The sequence below is a fragment of the Panicum hallii genome, chromosome 8 (genome assembly GCF_002211085.1).
Source record: "Panicum hallii strain FIL2 chromosome 8, PHallii_v3.1, whole genome shotgun sequence".
Lineage (NCBI taxonomy): Eukaryota > Viridiplantae > Streptophyta > Magnoliopsida > Poales > Poaceae > Panicum > Panicum hallii.
Genome location: NC_038049.1, coordinates 9,765,763 through 9,783,230, shown reverse-complemented (window position 1 = coordinate 9,783,230; position 17,468 = coordinate 9,765,763). Strand labels below are relative to the sequence as shown.

The following is a 17,468-nucleotide window of genomic DNA, read 5'->3' as shown; positions in this document are numbered from 1 at the left end:
ACGCAAAGATCCTGATGTTAACAAGTTAAAACACTTGCATGCAAGTGCAACACACAGCCTCCAAATCGCATCGCTCTGCGTTAAGGTAAGCAGGCATTGGCGGCCGATCGATGGACGATGGTCCTGTCAACGACGGAGGAAGAACTGACGACGGCACCGAATCAAGACGCTATCGTCCTGGGTAAATCAAAGGCGCATATCGGGCATTGAAGGGATCCATGCCCCAACGACCGAAGATAGAGGCGCCTCCATTTATTGCCACGGTTGGAGGAGAACACCGCAGGAGGAAGAAGAAGAAGAAGAAGAAGAAGAAGAAGAAGAAGAAGAAGAAGAAGAAGAAGAAGAAGAAGAAGAAGAAGAAGAAGAAGAAGAAGAAGAAGAAGAGAAGAAGTTCCAGCCCGAGAGGAGGAAGAGGAATCACGGAAGAAGGAGGAGGAGGAGGAGATCGGTTCCACCATCATCAGCCCAACGAAAGGGCCCTGCCGGCCGCTCCTAATGAACATTTACTTGCTGCGTTGGATGGGTTGGGGTGGTGATCTGATGACCGATGAAGTGATGAGACGTCTGCGGTTTTATGTTGCACCAGCGCTTCCTTTGTCTTTATGGCCAGGGATTAGGGCTACATCACCAATCTATAGTGGATCAATGTGACAAAATGTTAGCTTTTTAAATAACTCTTATTGTGTAAACATTGGGGGAAGGTAGTGCTATGTAATCTGTAATAGACATGTACATCATTAGAGATAGTACTATCTCTTACCATTAGAGATGTCCTTAGAGAGAAATTGTCTACCATGCTAGCTACCACTCAATGATAAGCCAATGACAAGGAGACATTAGAGCCGGTGACCAGCTATAATTGTCGGGGATGCTCTTCGGGCCGGCGGGGGCGCGTTCATGGGAGACGGCCATGAATACCCACAAGCAGCAGTTCATGATCGCTCCTACTGCCACGAACAGAGTTAATGGCGTAGGTACGCAATGGATAACGAGGTAGCAGCGCCGCTGTACGACGACGGAGGTCTGTCTTCAAGGCGCGAGAGGCGGCATGCATCTAAGTTCAACTCCTCTGTACCGCGCGGCATCGCCGTGAACCCATCTTGGGCGAGATGGATGCAATGCGAGCTCAGGGCTCAGGGGACGGACACGCACGAGCCCCGCGCCGGCGCCGTAAATTCCTCCCGCCACCCCCCGCCCCCCCCCCCCCCCCCCAGCAGATCGCCAAAGGCTGGAGATCGGGTGGAGAGTGACTGAATGCATTCATTTATTCGAATCCGCACAGCCGCAGCTGCCTGTCCGATGTGCCATTGCGTTCTACTCCTACTGGTATATATCTTCTCATCTTCTTCTTCGTCTTCTTCGAAGCCAAGCAAGCCAGGCAAAAGCTTCTGTGGGATCCGGGAAGCAGCGCGAGTACACCTGCTACACCGCAGGCGTGCTTTATTGCAGGCGCAGGGGGCTGGCAGCAGCAGGAGGGAGAGGAGATCGATCACACACTAGCACACATCAGAAGCCAACAGACTTGATGGCGGCTACCTCCGTAGCAGCCAGTAGCCGCGGCGGCCGGCGGGCGTAATGGCGCGCAGCAGCGGCCGGCCGGCCGGCCGGCCAGCCGCGCGCGGAGGGGGGAAGGGCCTTAAATGGGGGGCGAGGAGAGGGAGGTGGGAGGAGGGAAGAGGGGGTTCCGAGCTGAGCCCATTTAAGGGCACTCTACTCGCCACGCCTTAAATGCGCAGCACAGGCTGCACCCCCCCTCCGTCGCTGTAGCGTTGGATGCAGCTCATTAATGGCGGAAACCCCCCTCGATCACGGCCTCTATAAATCCATGGGTGCCCCGGCCCGGAGCGGGAGAGCCCGGCTGCTTGTGTTGCGCGAGCCATCCATGACCATTGCTAGGTTGTAGAGGGAGCTTGCAGTGTAAGGAGATGGAGGTGCAGCCGGAGCTGTCGCTGGGGCCAGGGGCGCTGGGGGTGCCGGCAGGCTTCGCGGCCGCCAAGAGCCCCAGGAGCTCGTCGTCGGACTCGGACGGCGGCGCCGGTGGCGGGAGGAAGAGGAAGCACTTCGCCTGGGAGTGGGAGGAGGCCGTGTCCCATGCCGGCGGCCTGGAGCTCCAGCTCGGCGACCCACTGCCGATGGACTGGGAGCAGTGCCTCGACCTGCATGTGAGCAACTATTTGATCAAACACACACTATTTGTTACTAGTATGTTGTTTGCTTTTAGTAGTAAACAAAATGTTTTGCTTTCCAAGGTGGAAAACTAGAAAGTAGCAGGCTACTGTGTTTTCAGAAAGCAGAGCATCATCTACGTGGCACAGTCTTCTGCTGAGCTGGCATAAGAAGCAGAGCAAAAAATTTTAGACAGTAGCAGTGTAGAACTGACAGCATCATCCTTTTAATCATGCCCAATGACAGTGTTAATTGAAGCTTAACAATTGTTTGTGCGCGCTTGTGGCAGTCCGGGAGGATGTACTACCTGAACAGGAAGACCATGAAAAAGAGCTGGGTGAGGCCGAGGTCCACCAAGGAGGAGCAGGGCGCCCTGAACCTGGAGCTCAACATCTCCACGGCCCCGTCCGCCTTCGACGGCAAGGCGAGCCGCGTCGCCGCTGCGGACGACGCCAGGAGCACGAGCAACTGCGGCATCGCCTCCGGCGGCCACATGGTGGCCGTGCCGTGCGCCAACTGCCACCTCCTCGTCATGCTCTGCAAGGCCTCCCCGGCCTGCCCCAACTGCAAGTTCGTGCAGCCGTCGTCGGTGCCGCCGCCGGCGATGCCGCGGCGGGCGGCGCCTCCCCGCCGGCTCGACGCCGTCAAGCCGCTGGAGACCCTGAGCCTCCTGCACTAGCCTGGGCCGTGCAAGGAGGTGGCTAGCTGTAGAAAGGGGAGAGCAAGTGAAAACCGAAACTGAAACTGGGTGACTCGAAACTCAATACTAGTGGTGATGATGAGATAGATGAGCTAGATGGGGGATGTGCGGGTATAACTGTAAGGGTGCTGCACATGCTACAATGCTTCAATGCAAGTGAGGCGATCAAGTAGTAATCAATCAAGCGAAAATCAATTTAAGCGTCCTCTCTTTTCGATCGACACTAAACAAATGAAAATGTGATGATGCTACTCTCTGCACTGACATAAAAAACTTCAGAAGCTGTTCATTCCTGTTCCTTTCTATGAATATGGTTGAACAGAACACTGACCCAAGTGAATCATCAGTGATTCCTTTGAGAGGCAGATGCAGGATCGGGGGGCGCTGCTGCACTTTCTGCTGATGTCTGCATTCAGGGCGTTGTGCGCCTCATCTCGCGATGTCATCGATCCTTGTCTCTGGCCATGGCCACCGATAGCACCGCCAAGGAAAAACCAAAGACCGATGATTCATGGGGTGTTGCATGGCTAACGAGTCAACAAGACTATTATGTGATGACCATGCAACACAACGACACGAAATGCGCCAACGGGCATGACGCAGCGATCGACCATGGATCAGTGGAAGGAGAAGGCTGCACGGCTTGTTCGGTGCGCTTCGCAGAATTTGTCACCCGGCCTGAAATTGGCCGTGTTTTTGGTAAGCAAATGAACATGGAAGCCAACAAAAACTGTACTATCTCAGTATCTCACGATAATTGTAGTGAAATGAACCAACTGTGTGCATGATTCAGATGCATGGGCGCTAAACCTTATACCGAATGCACAAGTCAGTCCGTGTGCTGATTGCCAAGAAAGTTTGGTGGTTTCACTTGCCGGCCCAAGCAGGTTCTTCCAGACCAAAAACCATACAACAGAGCACTCCAGTACATTCTGGATCCTGCACAAAGAGAGAAGCACAGCAATCAATGCATTCATTGTTGGGAAATGGATTAGCCCTAACTAATGAATGCCGGTTATAGGGCGTTAATTCTCTGTTGCTCAATGTAATGGTCCAGGTCAACCGAGGAGTTAGGAGTCATGTGGAACTGTCTTTTCCATGTAAAACCGCCCGTTTTTGCGCATTGATCATCATGCATGGCCACCGACGGCAACAGAACGAATTATCTGAAGTAGTACGAACCAAATTACAGAAAACAGCAGAAATCTCCTGCTGCCCCTCTGCACATTATCTTTAACAGAGTGTAGCAATGCATACTGGTCTATAAGGGATAGTAGTACAAAATTAAAAGTAGTGATGAACTCTATCATAGTTACTCTGCATTCTGGAAGCCAACTGAAATTTGTATGAGAATGGAGTATGAAGCATAGACACCTATTCAAATTTTGCATGTCTTGATCAAACATAAATCCTTGATGCATAAAACAGTTTGATAGATGGTAGTTTATACTAACATGGCCTTCGTAATAAAGAGTATTTATGGTTACTAAATACTCCTCAGTGCTCCACTGTACTAGCACATATTCAATGGATCCAACACAACACAACTGCTAGTTCTGTGCATTAATGCCTTCCATGCACTGGCTTTCTCAATGTATTTGTAAATAAATAATAATAGAGAGAATTCATAAATATCTTCTGTTGAATTATCAATATATGGAATAGAGTTTAGAGCAAGGTTAGGTTTCATCTAAAAGAGACGCAGCACAGAAGTACAAAATATAACACCAACAACTCTAAAGAGGAATATAATCACATAAACCACCACAACAACAAAAATAGTAAATAACAGAACATATTTTTTTATGCAAGAGAATAGGGAAATAAAACCATTAGCACGCAGCAAAGAGAGCCTTCACAAAAATAAAAATAAAAAATAAAAATGATTCTGAAACAATATAATGGTGTTTGGAGCTTATCACGGAGGCAACTATGAAATGATATACCAATTCACTAAGTATATTACTTTTTAAAGAAACTCATCGGACATACTCTCTTCATTTTCATTTACATGTCGTATTAGATTTGTCCTAAATTAAAATTAGCTAACTTTGACCAAATCTATAGAAAAATATAGCAACAAATATACTATCCATCATATGCACTATCAACGTATACTTCATGGTGGATTCAATGAAACAAGTTTGGTATTGTAAATATTATTATTTTCTCTACAAATTTAATCAAAGTTGGCTAAGTTTGATTTAGGCAAACTTAATACGACATGTAAATAAAAACAGAGAGAGTAAGTGTTTGTAAATGATTAATAATATCTATCATCTATCTACCTTTTTTATTATTTCTACTATAGCTAATATAGTTTTATATAAAATTTTACATAGTACCAACCCGCAATGTGCTTAATTGTTTTCTTTTTTTTTCAGAACAACTAATACTGATTTGACTAGCTAATCAGTGTAGTTTGCACTAGATATTTCCTAGATTCATCACAAGCAAACATACCTAGTGTCAGAAAACAAAAATGCCAATATACGGAAAATTTGACGTTAACAGCTTGTATAAACATGGAGGTAAAGAAAAGATGGTCTAGGAATATAACATGGACAGCCAGATATAATTTCTTATGGTTATATTTTTTTTGTCCTCTTCATAGGTCCTGATACAATTTTGTTTGGTTCTAAATATTCCCTTTTGCGCAGACATATATTATTATTCATTACGAACCATGGTATTCGCGAAAACAAAAAAACGAGGACAAGGGAAATAATAGATTGCACGTAAGGAACACATGACGAGGGAAATAATAGATTGCACGTAAGGAATACATGCGTATATTTGCGAGAACATATATTTCATTAATTTCGATCTTTTACAAAATTCATGAATATATTACTCGGGACACTTGTCTTCTTCTGTCTTCTGCGTCGATGCTCAAGGAGAGGACTGACATGTAGAGGTCGCGTAGTCCGCTAATTCCCAAGGCCTATTAGACGCGTCCGGTTAATTACATCTGTAGAGCGAGTCTACAGAACACCTCTGATTAAGCTGTGCTTTTATGGTCGTTATCAAATCATCTGCTTATCATCCATATGCAATATATGGCGTGGAAATAACATGCGTGAAGCACGCGTGAGATACGGGTGGCTTTGTTTTCGCCGAAATCCGGTCACGACAGTATTGTCGCCATATCATTAGTAAATAGAAAATGTTGATGAAGGGGTGACTTTTGCCTGGTCGGTGCCCAGTCATATAGCCCAACTTCATTCAACATGGATATATGTGTTGCCTTTATCTCGTCGGTACCCAGCAAAATAGTATCCAATCCCGTTATTTGGGATGTGCAAATGGAATCGTGGCCTCGGCTCATCGGCACTTGGCCAAAAGATTTGTTTAACCTCATCGGTACTAGACATGTATAGAACTCTAATACAATCGCAGTGTTAGTATTATGTTTGAACGATACTCGCGAGATGAATTGATTTGAATAGCCTTCTGGCGTCTCAAATTTTCTTTTCTTTTATTTATTTCAGCTGAACTCTTCTCGGTAGTTTCAGGCCTTAGCCAAAATAATTAGAGAGCAAACACTCAGTATGCGTAGAGGTGCCGCTCGGCTGGAGCTCAAGTAACTTCTCTGTACGGCTTGCATTGATGTCAAGCGAAAAGTATTCTTTTTGCTTTTCTCGCTGCCGTGTAATGGGGCGAGGAATGGCCTTCCGGCGTCACGAGGCTTCTTCTACTCTAGCCAATTATTTTCGGGCCAACTTAGCTCAAAGGAATTAACGGCGATTGCTCTTAGCACCTAACCGAACATCTTGCACGCATATGCTGTCTTGCGGCAAGAATTTATCTTTTTGTTTGCTTCAAATGTGTTCGCCAGGATGTAACCTGCCAGCCATCAGCTGCTTGCCGCTCGTCATCAACGAGAGGGGAGCCCCAAAGGTATCTGTGCCCATTCATAAAAAAATAATTGTAGCCATGTTATCTCGGGAAAATGGGTCATATAGGAAGTAACAGTTTCCTTCCGAGGACACGGTCGCGATGTAATCTGAAAATAGCCGTGTCATCTTGGGAAAAATGGTCATACAAGTTGTAGCTGTTTCCTTTTAAAGACACCGTCACAATGCAATCTGAATAGCCGTGTCATCTTGGAAAAATTAGTCGTACGAGCTGTAGCCATTTCCTTCCAAGGACACCTTCGCTATGCAATCTGAATATAGCCGTGTCACCTTGGGCAAATCGGTCATACGAGCCGTAACCGTTTTCTTCGGAGGACAACGTCACTGTGTAGACCGAACGTCTTGGGGAAATTAGTTGTATAGGTTGTAGCTGTTTCCTTCTAAAAAGACACCATCGCTGCTTAGATTGGATACAACCGCGTCGAATATTGTGATGCCATCATAGATGGAAAGAAATTTAAATATTTTTCTTAGCGTCGCTCACCGAGGTCGCAGCTGCCAACATGGCGTCGAGGTTGAACTGTTGGAGTAGATTCCATGAGATCGTGGCGATCTACACCTCGGTGTAGACCGGTTTGCTTGTTCGGCGGCGGTGGCTGCTTGCTTGTTGGCGAGAGCTTCTTATGCGGCATCTGGACGTGCGTGTATCCTCTGCAGCCTGCGGCGGCGTCTGGACGTGCGTGTATCCTCTGCCCCTCTCCTAGCCAGGGGTCTCCGTGGCCTTTGTATAGGCAGAGGAGGCTAGCGCTTGGACTCTCGGCCAAGCAAAAAAACAATTCTGTTTAAACTAACCAGGATTCTATCTCCAGACGTGCGCAGCCTTCTCTCTAACTCGCTACGGTTAATCAAATCTCAAGTATCTGTAACAGCCATCCTTCTAGAAACTAACTGGATAGTATGCGATACACCTTTTCTCTGGGAGCTCACGTAGCCAATGCCATGTGGGCCAGTTTGATTACGAAACAACCGGAGCTTAAATCAGCAATAATTCATTTATTTATACCGACGTATTCATCTCTATCTCCAAGAAGCTAACCTCCTCATGGGCAATCGGTTTCACGTAAGCAGCTTCGAGTGCACACGTTTTGTTCAAGGATATCTCCATGTCATGTGGGTCTTAGCCCCTTGCAATACGCACGCATATATGCAACTTCGATTACATTGAGCTGCGCAAGCTCCAGGGCAGCTTGCTTTTAGAAATATTAGCAGGCGGGCCTACATGTCATAGGCTTAACCATGGCTTATATAAAAATAAATTTCTATGTCACCAAGCACATATATTTCCATTTATGATATCTTGTTGTGTTTTCTTTTACCAAAATAATCATCAAAACACATGGCAGACACATTTCAGGACTGATCTGTGTTATTTATGTGTGATGCATATTCATAGATATATTCGAACTGTGATATTGTACAGAATCCAGACTTGATTACATGAGTGTCAGCGGATTGAAACTTAAAAGGCATCTCAAATCAATGGAATACCCTGCTGACCCTATTCATCTTGCACAAATAATTATTCTATTTTAGATATTACATATTAAATTTGCAAAACAGTTACAAAGCTTTGAAGAAGCATAACGTAGGCCATATGAATATATTTGCGTATAGATGATACTGTCCTCAACAACCACAAAGGCTCCTCCATTGCAAAAGTAGATTCTTTGGTTCTCTTCTCTCTCTGCAGGTTTTGTTCAACAGTTTAAAACAACAAGAGAACAACAAGAGTACCTGAGGTGCCTTGAGAATGCTCCATTCGCATGATAATTCAAAAGTGCTAAGATCAAATTCACTAAGGCGCCGTTTGGATCCTCTCATTTTGGAGGAATTGAAATCTATTTAATAAACTAGGCTATTTAGGTTAGAATTTGATATCCCACCACTTTCCAAAGTTTAGATATAAACCTATCCTAAATTCGTAGGATGAGAGATGGAAGTTGATTCTATACACCACCAAGCTATATTTCTATTCCGTAACTTATAGCACGCTTTTTGGCTCACTTCTCTATAGTAGAAATATAGCACATAAGTATCTCCCTCGTATGGCTAACAATAGTATATAAATATATTCTGTATATAATGATATTATCTTAATAGATTTATGTCTAAATTATGATTATTAGAATGGAATTGGATTCCAAGGTTCCAAACGGGACCTAAGAAATATGTGGATCTTACCTTCTAGATCATGTTGCCCCATAATTTGGACAAAGTATCTAATTAAAAAATAGTAAGAGTTGTACGAAGCTTCCCGAGTTGAGAATGATCACAGGATTCTACAGGACAAATATTGTACAATGCCTGGACAACAAAGAAAATGAATGAGGTCTATCCATATTCTGATTCTAGACATGAGGTACCCATGCTGTCCTGCTAAATTGTCCTATTCAATGGACTGGGAGAACCAATAATGTGGTTCGTGGCAGAGGATGAGAGGAATGAAGCATTCTTGAAACGTTTCTATCACATTGAAAATTGCATCCATCTAACTTCAAGTGCAAATAAATGTTCTCAAATATTTCTTCTATAGCTAATAGCTCTAGAATATAAATGAGAAATACATGACACAAAACTGTGGAACAATATGTTCTACTTCATTTGAATGTTATTACCAGAAAACATTTGACACATCTATGAATCCTCATGTAACTAAAAATACAATTCTTGCCAGCTATTACTGTCTACCTTCCAGTAACCCCATCTAAACCCCCTTACTTGCATAAATATGGTATAGGGGACCGTAAATTCTACTGGAAGAACCAATTATGAAGACTTCACAGCTTACCAGCCGAACGTGTATGATCTAAGTAATTGCCTATATCCACATAACCATGCACTTCACATATATGGGAAGAACAGTTCAATATGCAACTATCTCCATCAGGGTAAATATCCACAATAAGTGGTAAATGCCTCTTGGTAGAAGGCCATTGCTCTGAAATACGAAATCAACACATAACACGGTGCCCCAATTTCAATGCTGTAGATACCTTAGTTTCTTCAGAATGGTTTTTGTCCTTCTGAAAACTCATTGATCAAAACAGCCATGAGAACGACCATGAACACCTGGCACTTTTCTAGAGGGCCAAGTTGCTGCAATCTCCCTTTGCCATCTACTGCTATCAAAATTCGATAATTCATTGAAACAAGAACAGATGAATCAATAGTTTTAAAAAAATGTGTTGTTAATACCGCTAGTAAAAATGGTGAATAGGTTAGAGCAACTCCAACAGATACTCTAAACAAGACCCCTACTCTAAATTTGGAGACCAAGATCAAAGGTGAACTCCAGGAGGGCTCCTACTAGGGCCCTCATTTTGAGAAGGCCTCCAAATTTCATCCTAGAGTCCCCACTCCTAGGGGGTCTCTCCAGGGCCCCTATACTCTACATTTTTCTCATTTTCTTCCCCTCCTACCCTACGCAAACGGATAGAAGCTCCATGCCACCCACTGTTCCGCGCTAAGAGCTGCTAGCGCCACATCATCCACTGCTCCAACCAGCCGGGCCTTGCCCTTGAGTTCGGCCCTAACCCGCACCGCACCAACCTTCGCTCGACCGCCGCCTGTACCAGCCTTGGTGGATTAGCGATTGGAGTAGATTTGGGAGGAGGAGGCGGAAGTTATGAGGTGAGGGACGAAGAAGGGAGGTCAGCCGTGAATGACCAGAAGGGGGAGGTGCAGCATGGGGTGATGGAAGAAAAAAAAAGGAGAAACACTCATGAGCAGATCTCACCTGCCATATTAAAAGTAGGGGGTGAGAGTTACAGGTCGTTGCTGGAGTTGAGGTTAAAATAAGAACCCTAGAAAGTAGGAGAAGCCCCTATTCAAGAAGTAGGGGGAGCCTGATTTGAGAGATGCTGCTGAAAATGCTCTTAGACATTAACATGTCAAGATTCATGCTGCATCCATAGGGTGATTCCGTTCGCACCTGGTAGTACCACCTCTCATATGCGGCTCTAAGGTAGCGTTTGGTTAGAGAGCTAGTTAGGATGGAATGGCTCTCCATCCCTAAATTTAGGGATAAGATTGTTTCATGGTATGCGTTTGGTTGGTGGAATAGAATGGTTCCATTTCTCTTTTAATTTGGTTGGAGATACGTCTATGGAACGGTTATATGGTCCGTTAACCATCATCATATGGGTTCTGCTTGTTGGTCACCCCTCCTCTTCCCCTCATCCATTCATGCTCGCCTCTCAGGCTCAACACGGCATGACAGCTCCTCCCTTCCACCCTCTCCTCCTTCCTTCAACCCATGAGCTCGAGCGCCGCCCTCATCAGCGTCAGGCCTTGATCCATTCCACGCTGCCATGAGTCCGCCCTCCCTCGCATTGCCGGGCTTGGTCCCCTGCCCAGCCTCCGTTCCCTGCCGCTCGAGCTCCTTCCTCACCACCTAGGCTCCATCCGCGCTCTACTCAACATCCACCCTCCCTCCACCGCCGTGCTCGGTCCCCCGCTCTGCCGAGTTCCAATCCATCCATGTTGCTTGATCCACTGCTCACGCGCTATCCCAGCTTTGATCCACCAGTTCCGTGGCCCAAGCGAGTGTTGGCGTGGGAGGGGCAGGGATACGGGCGGAGGCTCTTGCGAGCTTCGGCACTTTGATGGAGGGGTGGTGGCGCTCAGCAAGCGGCCACGCGTGATGAGTGGTGGCCCCGCCGAGCCGCACTGCTCTCCCACGAGATAGAGCTAACAGCTATTCGAGTGGGTCGAACTCATCTCGGGATCTGGACGAATATCCTCCCCCTCCCCCCCCCCCCCCGCCCCCCCCCCACCAGCCACTCATTCCAGTTGCTCTCTTCAATGAACGGCGGGATGGGACATCTCCGTCCTAGGTCGCTCTTGAACCAAACCTTACCTAAGAGACTCAAAACAAGCACGCTTCCTCCCTAGTTAGGAGTTAGGCACACCAGCCAGCTGATACTCGAAGAAACATTTCATTGGACACCGGACCTGTGCGTGGGTAGTAATCGCACGACTTGATGGATGAGGCGATAGGTGATATTCAGCTGCCGCTGCTGCCGCTGGTAGGAGGCTATATGTACGTGTTGCCAAGTGGAGCCATGGAGGTAGACGAAGATGGTAGCAGAGGCCTAGGAAGTCGGTGCCGTCTGATTTTGGGCAGGGGACGGACAGATCATGCGGGGAGGCAGCATCGGATTCTCGAATGTTGACTGGGCTAAAAATTGCAGGAGGGACCCAGCTCTCAACGGCCAAACAGATGTTCGTATAATTGAATTTTCTGAAGGACGAGTAGACGACTTTACTTATCATTTAATCTTTTTTTCAAAGAATGTTTAAACCATTTCAACATAATATGTTCTTTTTCTCCACATGAGAGCTGTTGTTGTAGAAATATAAATAATGTTTTGACGACGTCATAACTTGTACCACGGTGGCACCATCGCAGCAGCATTTGTGATACGAGGCATTCTGAACTGTGATTGAATCCAGACATTCAATCTCCCATTGAGATGCCGAGTTAATCCTTCTCTAGTCCTCTAGACATCTGGCCGTGCCATATGACCAAACAAAGGTCTCATTGTGACTTTAACGGAATCCTTTCATTTGTGCAAAAGAAGCTTATAAAAATAAGAAAAGAATTTGCATTCACATTGTAGGCTAACAGGTGAAATCGCCCACTTCAACCCCTGTGCTCAACAAACAGAGATCTTGATGAAGCGATATTCATCTTCCATGCTTACAATTGGTCAAACCATTTAGCTCAGAAAGTACACAAATCCTCGGTAGTCACCGTCACGATTGATCAACTGTATTTTGCAACGATGTCGGCAATGCATTGCACGACGTCATCGGGCGTGGACAGCATCGCCATGTGATCAGCGCCGTCGATCTCCTTCACCTCATCCACCGGGTTGTTGGACACCATCCACCTCTGGAACTCCTCGGGCAGCGTCCAGTCTTGCTTGCAGACGATGTAGACCTTGCGCACGGAGCCGTAGCGATCCATGGAGAGGGGTTCCATGACTTGCAGGTCCTCGAGGAACACTGAGCCGATTCTCATGAGAGATTTCGCCAGCGTGATATCCTGAAAATAAGTAGTCAGTGCACGTGGCATTTGTACCAACATGTTTTCACCTATTACCACAGACTTCACATAGAGAACAGCCAAATTCGCATAGAAATTAGAAGGCTCATTTCATTTTGACGAGAAGTCTTTGACCATCAATTACATTATTATACGGAGGCAACTCCATGAAGAGGTATCTCCGATTAGCGTTAGTTGGAGAGCCTCCCGTACTTTTTATTTTTATCCAATTACGTCAAATTGAAATGGAAACAACTAGTGGAACCGAAGAGAAAATTAAAGGTGGGCCAGACAAATATATGGAATAGTCAATTTCGTCCTCAAACTTTCAACTTTCAATCGAAGCTCAGCTCCGTCCGCTTCTAAAATAACCATTTCAGTTCTTAAACTTCTCTATCCGGTTCAATTTAGTCCTTCGTCTTATGCAGCATGCTATGTTGGCATACCTCATCACATCTAGTCAACTGTAGTTATAAATAAATTAATATTTCTATAAATTTGATCATTATAAAAGTTTCACCTTGACGAAACTAAAATGATGTACAATTTTTAAGGCAGGGAGTTGATCCCGAACATATTTATTATACATGTACAAAAGTTTCTTTTTTTGAAAAAACTCATGTAGATACAAGTTAAAGTTTTGTTGTGTCATCTTTAAGTATGTGTGTACCAATATATGTCGCTGCTAAAAAATAGGAACGCTTGGATGCTGACATGGCATGCCAACGTGGCAAGGCATGTGGAACAAAGGACTAAATTGAGCTGCATGAAAAAAGTTGATAATTGAAACGGCCATTTTGAAAGTTTAGAGACGAAGTTGCCGTTGATTAAGAGTTCGAGACCGAAATCATCTATTCCGCCAATGAAAATATATCTTTCTTTTAATTTTGTATTGATTTCCTTAAAAATTGATCTACTTTTATCAACAAATCATATACTATACATTGATTTTTTAATTATTGAGAGGGGCATGGCCCTTGCCAGACCCCTGGATTCCGCCACTGGAAACAACCCAGGCTCCCCTCCCGCACAATGCGCACGCCTGCCCCGCGTAAAAAAAAATGTGCCTTTCTCCCACCATTCCCTATGTTGCACGATCACTCTTAACTTAAAAAAATTATAGTTCCATAATCGTATATCAAAATCCAAAATTCAATCATACCAGTATATTCATTTTAACAAGTGCTTCAAAATAAGATGCCATTTGAATATATTTTGCTCAAAGTAATGAAGTTACCTTTTCAAAATCAAATCTTACTTTCTTTACCATATAAAATAGTCACAAGTTACTTCATACCATGTATACTATTGATAAGTTACTTCTATCACGAAAAACTGAAAAGTTACTTTTTCTAAAATTCATATACTACAATGTTACTTTTTCTTAACTTTCACGAAGTATAAAGTTACTTTTTTAAAAAACAAATCTTACTTCATCGGCCATATAAACTAGTCACAAGTTACTATTGGTATTTTACTTTCTGTGACCAACCAAAGAAGTTACTTTTTTCTCAAATTCCTGTACTTAAATGTTACTTTTTCTTAACTTCCACAAAGTATAAAGTTACTTATTCGAAAATTTAGTTTTTCTAATATTAATCTACTACCAAGTTACTTTTTTGTAATTTTCACGGAGTACGAAGTTACTTTCTTAACACTCGATTGTAAAAGTATTTTTAAGGTTAAAATGATAACTTTCCTTTTTTTAAATCGGGTAGGATTAGACTTTCCATTTTAAGAAAGTTTGAGAGTTTTCCCTTTAAGACTAAATCGAAAAACCTCTCCATTTAGATGTATATAATAAATTTTTGTTGTTATTTGCAGTAATATTGACTTATAATTATTGTTGATCAAATCCTTGTGCTAATGAAATCAAACTCGCCGTGTAAAAAAAATGGAGGGAGTACTTTGAAGTCTGCGTACATATGAAACTAAACGCCAAGTGAATTATGGTAAATGGTAAAAATACTACACGTGCTTTATTTTTCTACGAAATAGGAACTAAAAACCTTGCACAATCGTAAGTTGTAAATGCACCTCTTTGGAGCAGAGTTGGTAGATGTTCTGTTCGGTGAACTGCGGGCCGAACATGAAGGAAGCAGGAAGCTTGCCGTCTCCATCTTGGGGTTTCGTCTCATTATCCATCTGGGACTCCCGGTTGGCGCCCTTGTGTATCCATCATTTATGTAAAAAAGGTAAACCGTTTGTTTTGCTAAATGCAAAATATGTGTACCAAATATTGCCACACTTTTGATTGTTTTACGGCCCCTCCCTCTACACCTTCTGCTATGACATGCCTAACAATAACGATATGTTATTTTGACTTTGAACAAACCCATGATATTTCGAAGTGAAAATTTATCACACCCTTTTATCCGCATGAGTTTTTTTAATTATTAAATGTTCTCCCATTATTCTAGATTTTATTTCCTTCAATAAAAAGTCAATTTCATAAAAATACAACTATTTCCACTACAAGTCATAGTTTTTTATACTTAGAGGCAAACAGTTGTTTTTTGGTTGCGAATGACTAATTGAGGTCACATAGCTCAGCATACAACCATTTTTTTCTATTTATAGATGTGTACCAGGATTTGAACCCTTTTGGTCCACTACCATCACACCAAAAGTGCCTTCATGTATACGGAGAAAATTACATTATTTTTAAACTAAAAATTTTGTTTATTGATCTTGGCGATTGTAAATCTCGACCCACATATAGGGATCCAAATCCAAAATGACCAAAGCGTGCACTTACCTGCAGGAGCACGTGCCCCGGCGGCGATGTGCAGTCCGGCATGAAGGCGCACAGGAACACCGCGGCGGCGACCTTGTCGGGGAACTCCTCCGCGGCGAGCCGACGCTGAGGCCCCCGAGGCTATGCCCCACGACGACCGCCCTATCCCCTTCGGAGAGCGACCGGAGCGCGTCAAGCAGCGGGGCAGTGTAGTCCCGGAACGTGGGCACCTTCGCAGCCGGCGGCCGTCGACGCCCGACGCTGCGAGGTCCGGCGCCACGACGCGGCCGGCAGCCGGCGGCCGCAGGCGCCGCAGCCGCGCCGCCACCTTGTACCAGCACCAGCTGCCGTGGCACACGCCGTGGACGAGGAAGATGTGCGTGGCGCCGGTGCAGCCGCCGGCTCGGCCATGGGTGCCTGGTGTGGAGCCGCACGCGGCACGCGCCGTTGTGACCTGTGAGCTCGCGCTCGCGAGACGATTTTATCCTGCGGCTGCGGGCACGTCCGTGGCCCTCCTCCAATTCGAATCCGACAACTCGTTACATCACACGCTCCGAGCCGGCATGTCTTTTCGCTGCTAGAAGGCTGAAAATAAAAGTGGAGGGGGCGGCTAACATGGAAAGCTCATGTATTAGTACAAAAATTAGGAAACAGGGCGAAGGATCCAAGAAGGTTGGTCTGCTCAGCGGCTGGCTGCTGGGATTAATTGCTATTTGTACCGTAATGATCACATTGCTTTTGTTGCGCTTGTTATATACTCTCTTCGTTCCCAAATTATTATTCATTTTGATTTTTCTATATTCATAAGTTTTGCTATGCACACTACAGGAAAATAGTATAATTTCGTCGGCCAAAAACCGACGAAAATAGCCCAAAAGCCGTCGAAAATAGCTATTTTCGTCGGCCGGCCGACGAAATTAGGCCGACGAAATAAAGTAGACGAAAATAAAGCTATTTTCGTCGGCCAGACAGGCCGACGAAAATATGTTCACATTTTCGTCGGCCGTGCTGGCCGACGAAAATAATGGTAATATTTTCGTCGGCATGCTACAGTATTTTCGTCGGCCTGGTGGCCGACGAAAATACTACGATCCTGTTTAAAAAAAAACAGCTGATACAAATACAGTAATTGAAGAATCTGTAAGAGAATCCAGAGTTTCTGACATGCATTCTCAAGAACAAATATGTATTCTGGCCATCGGCAAATGGTAACTTCATACTCTATCAATGTATTCTTCAGTAAATCATACATCTCATCCACAAAAGGTGTTGTCATATGCTGAGTCCTAACTCCTGACCATTTGACCTGATAATTGGCAAAGGTAGTGTGCAATGAGATCCAGAAGAGTAAATAATGAGAATTTGACCGCACTCTACACAATAATTGTTTTGGACACACTAAAATCTTTTGAAAATAAATTACGGAATCTATGAAAGAAGATCCTGCGCTTGTCTTCAACAATGTATAAATGGAACAACTCTTTTGCATAATACAATGCAAATTCTGTGAACAACCACTTCCAAGAGCCATGCATGACTCTCTAGTATTAAATCCAACAAAGTTTGCAGACTCTCTAGTTCCATTATTCTTTGCTAAGAGATATTTAAGAATAATATGATTTCACACTGAAGGTGCTCTTAGTATGTCAAAACTCAGAACTACAGATAGTGCCAAATTCAGTTCTGATTGTCTTAAGTCAAAATTGTTTAGCTTTGACCATCAATAGCTAAAAATACAAATAGTTCTCCAGCATAAGGTTCATGCTACTAGATTCATCATTTGAAATGATTTAGTAATATAGGTAACCTTTTATATTCAAAATAACATATTTTTACAGAAATTGGTGGTCAAAGTTGCACCTAGTAGACATTGTCGATGTCCTAAACTGCTTATATTTG

The 17,468-nt window shown here is 44.3% G+C and overlaps 1 protein-coding gene and 1 pseudogene across 1 annotated transcript; one reads left to right on the top strand and one right to left on the bottom strand.

The window, feature by feature from the left end:
• Nucleotides 1-1,916: 1,916 nt before the first annotated feature.
• LOC112872437 lies at nt 1,917-2,845 on the top strand. The gene is made up of 2 exons (XM_025935509.1): nt 1,917-2,162; nt 2,456-2,845. The coding sequence occupies exons 1-2, from the start codon at nt 1,926-1,928 to the stop codon at nt 2,843-2,845; spliced, it is 627 nt and encodes a 208-aa protein (XP_025791294.1). The 5' UTR covers nt 1,917-1,925.
• Nucleotides 2,846-12,369: 9,524 nt separating this feature from the next.
• LOC112903603 overlaps nt 12,370-17,468 on the bottom strand; it is a 30,760-nt pseudogene continuing 25,661 nt past the window's right edge.